The sequence below is a fragment of the Nannospalax galili genome, unplaced genomic scaffold (genome assembly GCF_000622305.1).
Source record: "Nannospalax galili isolate Female #2095 unplaced genomic scaffold, S.galili_v1.0 scaffold238, whole genome shotgun sequence".
NCBI classification, from domain to species: domain Eukaryota; kingdom Metazoa; phylum Chordata; class Mammalia; order Rodentia; family Spalacidae; genus Nannospalax; species Nannospalax galili.
Window position 1 is genome coordinate 1,070,117 of NW_008341888.1, and position 12,024 is coordinate 1,082,140.

Genomic DNA, 12,024 nt, shown 5'->3' on the forward strand with positions numbered 1-12,024 from the left:
AGAGAGAGCTGTAGGTACATGAGTTGGGACCTTATGACATTTCTGAGCTCTTATTTACTTTGTAATATATTCTCTTGTTTAGTTGTAATATATTCAAAAATTAGTAAGTAAATACCTTCTCTCTTATAACAAAAAATACCCTCTCCCTTATAAGAATAAGGACTCTATAAATTCTATTGATCTAATACAAGCCAAGTAGAAGAATTAAATGATTGCGATCCAAATCACATATCCAGGACTACGAAGACAGCCCAGTAAATAAGATCACTTGCTGCACAAGCACCATGACCTGAGTTCAGACCCCCAGCACCCTAACACTGGGGATGATAGAGACATGAAGATCACTGGGGTTTCCTGACTAGTCAGTCTAGATGAAAAAGTCATTTCCAGGTTCAGTGGGAGACCCTGTCTCAAGGGAATAAGACAGAAATTGACAGAAGGCATGTGATATCTTCCTCTGGCCTCCATGTACATGAGTGAGCACCCACACACGTGCACACATGAATTCACCCCACACAACATACACATATACAACTCAGAGGTACACACAGACAAACACACAAATCGCATATCCAGGCTGTGGATGTAGGTCACTGGCAGAGTATATGCATAGCATGGGCAAGGCCCTGGGTTCAATCCTCAGCACACACAAAATATCACATAATTATATATGTATATTTTTAACTTTTTAAAAATTTTTATTATTTTTATTTTATATGTATGTGTGTATTGCCTGCATGTAGATAAGTGCACCCATGTTGTGCAGTGCCCACAGAGGTCAGAAGAGGCTGTCAGATCCCCCTGGGACTGAAGTTACAGACAGCTGTTAGCTGCCATGTGGGTGCTGGGATACAAACCCAGGTCTTCTGCGAGAACAACCAGTGTTCTTAACCGCTAAGCCATCTCGCCAGCCCCACATAATTATATTTTTACTTTACCTCCTCTCCTGCACCCAGTCTGTCATTTCAGAATGGTAGAGCCTAATATTGGCAGAAGTTGCTATAAGAGACAAGAGTCTGCATAGAAACTGAAAGGGAAAGAGGGTAAGATGTGAAATTCCTGAGTGCGCTATATGCACAACTAAGAATTCCTAAACGAACTGGGATTTTCTCACAATTACAAACTTGGAAAAGTACACTATTGCCCAGATAACGACATTTAGTCACTTGTGTGTATGTTGGACTAAATTGAAATTGCACAACCACCATGGGAATTAATGACTACTTAGTGCATTACTCTGTTAATATTACACTTCTCATATATGAATTTTAGAAATTCACAAGCTTCCTCTCTTGTGGTACTCTAGAGAGAAATACAAGCTTTGATTAAACAAAAGTGTAGGATCATGCCAAAGTTATTTTTCTTCATAGATTAAATGAGTGAAATCATACAGTTTTACCATCAGAAGGATTTTTATATATTTAACATTCAATTAGTACATTTTTATTGGTTGATTAAGGCAGGGGAGAGGCTAATAAGAAAAAAATGATTGCCTGACTAACAAAATTTAAGAGGCAGCTCTGAGGAATTTTCCAGCACCAAGCCACATTTTACTCGAACTGTAGCAGGTTACCTATGTCAACTCCTTACCTGGAGAAAGGAGGACAAATTGAAGAGGGAGAAGAAACTGGAAAAGCTCTGAAAAATGATTGTCTGAGAATGGAATGAACACATTTTATATTTTTGAATTACCTTTATTTTCTTTTCTTTTTTTTTTTTTTTTGTTTCCATTTTTGTCAATGCATTTCCTTTGGAAAGTTCCAGACTGCTTTTAGTTGATAAAAAAAAAATAATAATAAACTGGAAAACGTGTTTATTTTGCTAGTGCCGGGACCACAGATAAAGAAAAAGTGCCCAGCCCCTAGGGACCTTGCCTGCCAACAGGAATGAAGGTTGCTGTAGTTTAGCAAAATGCAGAAGTGTCAGGTTGCTGCTGCCTCAGGAAAGTCATTCTCTAGTCATTTCTTACCAATGTGTTGTTTGATTCTCTAATATAATTTCATTGAAGAGCCATAGACCCCTTAAGCTTTAACTATGCAAGGCTACGAAACAGCTGATCTCCAAAAGTATATATGTGAAATTCATGGCACAAAAACAATAAATACTATTGTGAGTTCGTAGAAATAGAAGCTCAAGCTTCTTTAAGATATCCTTCCTCCAAGGAAAACTGCACTAAACCATTCAGAAAAAAATATAGTTAGCGTTTTAATTCTATTCTTAGTAAACTTAGTTCTTAGACAAGAATTTCCAAATTTTCTCCTCATTGAACTTTATAATTAAATGCTTGTAAGAGAAAAATAGAAGAAATAATTACTTCATAGAGAGAAATATTTTATAATGCCATATTCTTCTTTAGATATGAAAGCTATGTACATACATCAGCACACATCTGTGACCACCCATGGTCTGTATTCCAAGTCTTCCTCCCCCAGGAAATGTAAAGAGGGATGAAGGGAAAAACAAGGAGTCATGGAAGCCAAAAACCAGCTCTAAATCTGTCCGTATAGCTTTGATATCCCATCACACTCTGGATCTGTACTTAAGGCTGCTAAGTTCCCCTGACCCTTCTGGACTACTTCTGAGGTCACTAACTTCCTTTTTAATCTTATGATTTCAGCTTGAACATAGCCTGACGTTACAACGTAAGAAGCAGTGACCACAATAAAAAGGAATATTTGCAAGGGCGCTGCAGTGCCAGAAAGAGGTATGGCTCCATTTTCAAAATGAACCTAGTTAGTTCAACGTGCAATTTTCTTAATAAAGTAACGTTCTTCATCATCTATACTAAAATAAAATCAACACCATTTTGTGTGTTTCTTCCTTTCATAATCAATTCATGATTCATTTGTTTGGTGCTATGATGAGTTTTACTATACATATTGCAACCTCTCCACACATATGAATTACTACTCCTCAACGCCCACTCCCTTCCCCAACCATGAGCTGTTTGAAGGCAGGAGTGAATTCTTAGAAATCGTAAGCTTCCAAAGGAACTCTCTGTATCCATCTAGTGGGGGTCACGTCATTAAGGAAATCACCATAAATTGTGTAAAAATGAATTACATGCCGTTCAGGCATTTTAGGCTGTTATCTGTGAAATGGCTGGCTTGCACTAAATGAGCTCTACCCCTTTAGCATGTAGTCCTTGTTTGAAAGTTTTACAATCTGCTTTTTATGGCCTAATATAATTCATTAGTTAGATTTATATGTAAATAAAAAGTCCAACCTGAATACTGAAATTTATAGGAAAGTTTACGTTAGTTTTGAAGGGCTCTGGAGGTTATCAATGGAATTAGACATCATTCATTTCTTTGTGTACTTTTCAATGTTACTTATCAGATCTATTTGACACCTTTTGTTCAAATAGCTGAAATTTTCAAATTTATTTGTAACACGTAACAGATAAACAAATAGTTGGTTTACATCAATGATGTAGGCAATTTTAACCCTTATAGCCTTATGATTTAGTACCTTCCTTAGTACTTCGGGAGGCAACTTTATCTACATCAGCATCTGTGGCTCTGTGGCTGAAAAACCTTAAATTACACTGGAATAAGAACTTAACTCTAAATAGCTTCAACTAAATAACTACACTTTCAAATGATAAGCTGTTTCTGTCATTCATTTGCTAATCCAGTTAACAGACTTTTTATGGGCAAAGAGGATAAGTAACAGGCCTTGTATAAGATGCTGCCTCATTTATCAACCAGATAGTCTGAAAGGAAGATAACATATTTATACAAATCACTGGTGTGCAAGACAGATTCAAATTTTTCTAGGAGTTAATCAAGAATAGAAATTACTTGGGATATAGGAGACAGACAGCATAGTAAAAACGGTACAATTGAGTCTGAATGGCGGACAGTTTTATAATCATAGGTGAAGAAAAAGCCATCTCAGGAAGAAAAAAATGATCATAAAAAGACTGGAACATGAGAAAATATATGGCACATGTTCCTTGTATAGTAAAGTAACTGTTTCTTTAAACTATAAGGTTGACAAATAGGAGGCATAAGGGAGACACTAGAAAGGACATAATGCAACCAGAAGTCAAGGAACCTGAAATAACAGGCCAAGAATTCTGGATTATTCTAAAAGCACTTGAGGATTGCTGAAGTTCTGTTTTCTTTTTGTTTGTTTTGTCTTGTTTTTTTTTTTTTTTTTTTTTTGGATTTTGACTCTTTAAACTTGAATCCTCTTGTGTGAACCATAGCAAGGTTTCCTGTATTTAGTAACTACATGATTAAAAGAAGCATTTCATTACAGCATTAATACATATTCAATAACAATTTCCAGAGCAATGATGCATCTCTTTCAAAACTGGCTGTAAACTTTTAGGTTCATAGTTCATTTAATACAGTTGTACAATATTGAACTCAATATAAACCTTGTAAGACATAATATTGAATGAGTTTTTAACTTTTAAAAAAGATCTCCATTTCATTTTTAAAATATACTGTTTCCTACAGAAAGACTCATTTTTAATGCTACTAACACTTAGATGCTTCCACATGCGTCTCTAATCTTTACATATCTAATTATTACTAGTCACAGTCAGTTACACTAGGATCCCTAGCACCTGAGTATGGATATAAAGTCATCAGGTAGATTTCAGTGGTCATGTTTATCACTTCTACTAATTAACATGAAGTAAATTTTTATGCTTCTTCCTCAAATATAACTCATTTTTTATTTGTTGATTTTTTTTGTGTTTATCATACAGAACATCCCAAACAAACTTACTCATCTATATACCCAAATAGCACCCTCCCATAGCCTCCCCGACCCCCACCCCAGAGCCCATATACTCTGTCATCCCTGTTACTGTCCACTGCGCTGTCGGCAGCCCCCCCCAGCCGTTCCCCAGTGAGCACAAAAATCTTTCGCCTTTTTGGGGTCTTTTTGAGACAGGGTCTCCCTGTAGTAACAGCTGGTCTAGAACTCATTATGGAGACCAGGCTTGCCTTGATTTCCAGACATCCACCTGCCTCTACCTCCCAATTTTGAGATTAAAAGCATGCGCCACCATGTCCAGCGTGATTATACATATAATGAAATACCAGGTGATATTTGAACATATGCATACAGCATAGAGTCATGAAGTCAGAGTAATTAACAATGAACACTTTCAAAAAGGATATGACACAACTAGAAGCCACAATGTGTGGCAAATTATTTTGGAATGTTTGTAGCAAGATGATTGAAGATTCATGAGAATAGAAAGGTCTTCAGGTAATTGTCTAATACCTTTCAAATGTGGTTCTCTCAAAGGCTCTGACAAAAGAAAGTAGAAGGCTGATTCTCAGGGGCTTGGGAGATGTTAATTAACAGGTACAAACTTTCAGTTACAAGATTTCTAGTAGATGTTCTAGCAGACAAATGTACAGCACGGTGATCAAAATTAATAAAAACTATATTGCATACTTGAAATTTGCTAAAAATAAGATCTAAATATTCTCACCATATACACGCAATAAAATAGTAAGCATCTGCGGTGATGGATGTGGTTTTGGTTTGGTTTAGGTATTGGTTTTGAGAAAAGGTCTCCCTATGTAGCCCATGCTGATCTCACATTCACGATCTTCCTGCATCAGCTTCCCAAGTGCTGGGATTACAGGAATATACCACCAAGATGTGGTAGAGGTGTTACATTGTGATAGAGGTGTTAACTTTATGGTGACAATCTTCCCACACTGCACACATATATAAAATCATTTAATGAAATTACCCTAGTAATCATTTTGTGATGTATCTCAGATCATGTTGTATATCATATTATACACATATATTAAAATATGCTACATTTATTTCTCAATTATTGTGATTAAAGCTAAAATGGGGAGGCTATATCAAAATCTCAATAGCACCATCTAGTGCCTCATAGCATAATATGGCCCAGCTTGAAGAAAACACTTAAAATAGTGTCATAAAAAAAAAAAAAAAACTGGATTAATTTAGGGCAGTTTCCCTTCCTTCATCTGAGTTCAGTGGTGAAAAGGTAGGTACCTGGAGAGCAAACTGAAAAATAATTCAGAGGTTAGGAATGGTGGGCTGGTATTTTCTCTCTAGCCGCAGAACTATTCTTCTTCATTTTTGTCCCTTTATCTTATATCAACAGTTCTTGGTGACAAATAGTGGCATTTTTAAATGAAAGAAAAATTTATAAAGAGCTGGAATGGTGAGATGGATGGATGACACATACCCAATAGTAGATAAAACTGTTCACAGTCGGAAACTTGGGAAGTTCTATCCCACCTACAACCACCACCAGAGCTGTCTGTTTCTGTATCCCCACTACACAGACAAGATCAGCCCTATTCAGTGCTAGCCCATATTGAATGCTTGAGTAAGCATTCTTCCAGATAACTTGCTTTCCAAGGATCAAGTGTTGTGTAAAATGTCAACAAATCAGACCAGTAAAAGATTAAGTATTGAATTGCTTCCATTTACATAAATACAAAAGAATCTGGATGAACATTGAAGGAATTACTATTACTATATGCTGTTTCATCCATTTCTAATAAAAGGTTGTTAACTACCCTAATGAACTTGGATAGACCAAGTAACAATCTTTTGCTATAAGAGAAATGACTGTGTCTGGCTAAACCTCAAAGCTTTGAACAGAAGCCTAAGAAGAGAATAGGAACCAACAGCTACAACAATTTCCTCACCCAACAAATATATTCCAACTAGTTATACCACATCTTTCCTCAGAACCTTCAAAAATTATGGTACAGATTTTTCAAATGTATATTTCCCCTCTCTGAAACATTTTTCTGATCATTAACAGCATGGACTCTAAGATTTCCCCAGTCGTGGTGTTCTATAATTCTAAATAGAGTTAACCATGTCCCAGATTAAGAATCTTCCCCAACAGGATGAGTTTCACTAACACGAATTAGATCATTTTCCTTATGTATGAATGAGCAGCAGCCAGAAGATGTTGTTACCTAGATGCCCTCTTTCAGCAGAAACCAAGTATTCACATCCAGATTTTATTCTCTAACAGAATTGAAATCTCCTCCACTCAATGGAGTGGTAACTTTGATGATAGATCTGTAGATAGATGCTAGACAGATTGATTGATAGGTGCTAGACAGATAGGTAGATAAACAAATGATAAAAACACACTCATTTGTAAATCTAGTATATTTTTCTCTAAGTGAAAAAATCACAAATTCATTTGAATGGAAAATTTACAGAATAGTACTAGAGTACTATGATCTGAAATGTGAGAGAGCTATTTTACTTGGAGGTTAAGAGGAACTCCATCAGGAAAGTTTTGTGCATACCTGTGTGACCCAAACCCTCCTCCTGGAGCCAGAGTTCAACTGAATCTCTCATTGCTGCACAATTTCTTCCTGCTGTGCTCAATGAGCACATGGGCAGCACTAACTGGCTGGGTGGATTTTTTTTAAAGAAGAGGGCATGATGTTTTCTAATTTTTAATTTAGGTAAAACTTAGAAAATTCGAATTTCTACCTGCTGTGCTCAATGAGCACATGAGTAGCACTAACTGGCTGGGTGGATTTTTTTAAAGAAGAGGACATGAACTTGGGAGGAAGATGTGTCAAGAGGAGCCTGGGGAAACTTAAAGGGGGTAATGGGGGCTGGATATGATAAAATATATTGTGCATATGTATGAAATTTTCAAAGAATAAAAATCCCATCAAAATGTTTTGATTACACATAAAAAGGCATAAATAGTGACACAGCGAAATGAAACATAAACGTGCCTCATATTTTAAAATCGTAGTAAACATTGACAAGATTTTACATATATGTATTGCAGGCACCAACAGAACATGGATGGAGCTGGAAATCTGACAGCATCGCCTATCAGATGCCCGGACATCGACGACTTCCGCAATCAAGTGTACTCCACAATGTACTCTATGATCTCTGTTGTGGGCTTCTTTGGCAATGGTTTTGTGCTCTATGTCCTTATAAAAACGTATCACGAGAAATCAGCCTTCCAAGTATACATGATTAATTTAGCGATAGCGGATCTATTGTGTGTATGTACATTGCCTCTCCGTGTGGTCTATTATGTTCACAAAGGCATTTGGCTCTTTGGTGACTTTCTGTGCCGACTCAGCACCTATGCCTTGTATGTTAACATGTACTGTAGCATCTTCTTTATGACAGCCATGAGTTTTTTCCGGTGTGTTGCTATTGTTTTCCCAGTTCAGAACATTAAGTTGGTTACACAGAAAAAAGCCAAATTTGTGTGTGTTGGAATTTGGATTTTTGTGGTTTTGATCAGTTCTCCATTTTTAATATCCGGGTCTTACCAAGATATGAAAAACAATACTAAGTGCTTTGAGCCTCCACAGGACAGTGAAACTAAAAAAAAAATTTATATTTTGGTCTTGCATTATGTGTCATTATTCATTGGCTTCATCATCCCTTTCCTCATTATAATTGTCTGTTACACAATGATCATTCTGACATTACTAAAAAATTCAATGAAGAAAAATCTGGCAAGTCGTAAAAAGGCTATAGGAATGATCATCATTGTGACATCTGTTTTTTTAATCAGCTTTATGCCATATCATATTCAACGCACAATCCACCTTCAGTTTTTAAGTGAAACTAAACCCTGTGATTCTGTCCTTAGGATGCAGAAGTCGGTGGTCATAACCTTATCTCTGGCCGCATCGAATTGTTGCTTTGACCCTCTCTTATACTTCTTTTCAGGTGGGAACTTTAGGAGAAGGCTGTCTACATTTAGAAAACATTCTTTGTCCAGTTTGACTTATGTACCCAAGAAGAAGGCATCCTTGCCAGAAAAAGTAGATGAAATAGGTACAGAATAATTCAAATTCATCTCCAGTACAAACCAGTGAACTGTTTCCCAAATAAATATTTTCCCAAATCACTTACAATAAAAATTAATTTCTGATTAATAATTTACAAATAATCAATAATATGTGCCTTTAAATGTATCACATTTATAAGTCCTATTAGATATTTTAAGTATTCAAAATTCAATTCATAACAATGAGCTAAATTATAGAATTTTTTAACCATTCACTAGAAGGTGGAGAACATTTATGATTTTGCACTCTAAAACTGAGTATGAAATCAAGGTTTTCCTCCTCAGATAAAAGCTTCGCAAAGGATACAAACTACACTTTTGATTCTAGATTTTAAGTACAGCTTTAAAATTAGCAAATAGTCGTCAATCATCTTAATGTGTCCCTTTGCATGCATGCATTAGATGAAACCTGGAGATGACCCAGGAGCTACAGAAATGTACTGTCAGCCTTTTCCTTTGTAGTGTTGACTAGCTAGGCAAAGTAGTGCCATTTCTTCCAGAAGAGAATGTACCAGTGCTAGAATAGAGTAAAATTCAGCCAAATGGCTTACAGGCCACATGCAATAGACTGCCTGGAAACTGAAGAAGATAAATCTGATCAAAAGCCAACTTGTCTCCAATCTTCTATCTTTGACTCAAGCTCACCAAAGGCATGGTGTTTTTGTTGCCCACTGAGGTTCCTGTAAGGAATCCAACCTCAATTGGACATATAGTTCTTCCTTAAAAAGTCAGACAACTGGCATTTCCATATATGAGCAGAAGTAATTAAAATTTGGCTCAAGAACAAGAACAAGGCCCTCCTTTCTACATGAGTATTACTGGATCAAAATTTATTACAGAAGACACCTGAAGAAGATTTGGAGCATCCATGTCACAAATTCTTTTAAGAAGTATATGTATTTGCAGTATGTGTGTAAATATACAACCTTGTTCTATGGCATGCATTTATGAATGAAAGTTAACTAATGAGATTTATTATTTCTATACTTTGCTTTTTATTGGTGTGTTAAAGGACTATCAATTATTTACAGTGATTTTATTATTACAGTAGAACTTTTGTTCTTAAAGCAAAACAGTGAAAACAGCTTGGTTGTGACTAAAATATGATATTCATTGGCAAAATTTTTTGAAGTTCAATTTGCTCAACTCTGTTCCAAAAGTCATATAACTTCAGAAGAAAGAAATAATAACAGAGATGGGGAAAAGGAATGGAGTTCTATCTGAATCTGCCACATGTACATTATTTCTATCTCACTTCTTTTGTTGCACTCCCTTGGCAAAAACCAAAGAAACATAATAAAGAGAGTCCTTTGATGCACAAAAATAACTGGTACCCACTGAATTTTATTTAACATACCTGAACACTGGCAGTATCCAGACTTTCACTCTGTTTTTCTCTCTTGTTTGAGGCAAATATCAAACACAATATCTATCACAAATAGCCTTCATTTCTTATTTTATACTTTGGGGCAAGCAACACAGTGTGGTAGAAGAGGACACTGGAAGCCAGGAGACCTAGATGCAAACTTGATCTCTATTACTAGTTGCGTACTTTAAGTAAGCCCCATAAACCCTGAATTTCAACTTCCTCAATTGTAAAATGAGAATGTTACTTGTTTTACCTTTCTTGTGGGCATTTATGAAACTCAAATGAGATAGAGATGGAAAAGTTTTACATTTAAAATATATAGTAACACATCATTTTAAAGTATTTAAAAATGGTTTTGTTAAATATGTTGATTCATATTAAGTACATCAATCCTTGATTTTGAAATAATTATAATAAAACATGCCACAGTTAAATTCTGTTGCATATAAAAGAATCATGTTGCTTATTTATTCCTATCTCCAAACTTTTGTCTGTGTTTCCATTTCTACACACATAGCCATATATATGATATAGAAACACACCATAAACCTTCAGTCATCTACAAACCCATCATGAATGTATTCTTTCATTTCTTTCATGAATTACATATTTATAGCCTATACCATACAAGTTAGAACTTACTAAGTTTCCCAATTCTTCCACATATGATAGTATTTTCTCCCAAAATATTATCACTGATCCTTGTGAATTGATCAGCTCCTTGAGATGATAAATCATATCTTTAGATGGAAGTATTTACCATTAATGAGCTCTATATACTATATTCTATTATGCATGTTTTACCTCTACCAATGTATTCAATATATCTGCCCTGAGAGGTAGGTACCAATATTATCCTTATTTTGCCAGCAAACTTCAGAACCAAGATTCAAATCCAGGCACTCTGATACTAGAGCCTATGTTCTTAATTTTCTAAATATCCTGCAGCACCATTTTCAGATATGACATTTTAGTTATACAAGACAAATAGGTCCTAGAGATTTGCTATACAAAATTATGCCTTTAATATTTTAATATGACAAATCTCATGTTGTATTATTGCCACAAACAGATGATTGAAAAGTTGATAGATCAATAGATACATAGATAGACGATAGATAACTAAAGTGTATGTGTAAGATTTTTTAACTGTATGAACACATGAACTCTGATTTAAGGTCTGTTAATTTAGTCAGAAAAACACCATAACAAAATTATAAAGTAGCTTAGACTATTGAAATTAGAAGTACCTCAATACTTGCAATTTCTAATGACAATATAATAGACTATGGAATTATCATTAACACATTCCTTTGGTCACCAGCACCTTATCAGTTATTCAAACTGTCTCTCATTATACACTAATTTCATACACCCAATATTGCTTATGTACCTCTCAATAATTTCTGATCTCAAGCAAATGCTCTGTATTTTAATTTTCAGAATAAATAAATTGATTTTGTGTGCTCAACTCTGGTTTTCCTGGTTATAAAATCTCCTGGGTGTTCATGAAAGTAAAGTAATTATGCAATCCTAATTTTTAATTGGACTTTAAGATAATTAATTGTATTTTTCAACAACTATCTCTTACTAACACATTAGTGACTTCTACTGTGGAAAATTTAGAAACTTGAGCAGTGAGATTAGTATCATAGCAATGTAAACTCAAGGGACCCTTTTGGTGAGCAATATCACACTAATGAGTAGAAGAGTAAGTTAATTTATTCTAATCTACATCATGTGTACAACCTGGGTTATATTGGCTTTGTATGATATAAAAATATAGAGGCCCTGCCCTCTGCTTCCTCTACTTCCTAGGTTGCACTACCCTCAG

At 35.3% G+C, this 12,024-nt stretch overlaps 1 protein-coding gene across 1 annotated transcript in view; it reads left to right on the forward strand.

The window, feature by feature from the left end:
• Nucleotides 1-11,661, forward strand: part of Cysltr1 (cysteinyl leukotriene receptor 1) — a 27,070-nt gene extending 15,409 nt beyond the window's left edge. The window contains exons 2-3 of the mRNA XM_008837657.3: nt 2,618-2,704; nt 7,793-11,661. Of these exons, the coding sequence (XP_008835879.1) occupies nt 7,806-8,819 (1,014 nt within the window). The 5' untranslated portion in view covers nt 2,618-2,704; nt 7,793-7,805 and the 3' untranslated portion in view covers nt 8,820-11,661. The remainder of the gene's footprint in view (nt 1-2,617; nt 2,705-7,792) is intronic.
• The last annotated feature ends 363 nt before the right edge of the window (nt 11,662-12,024 follow it).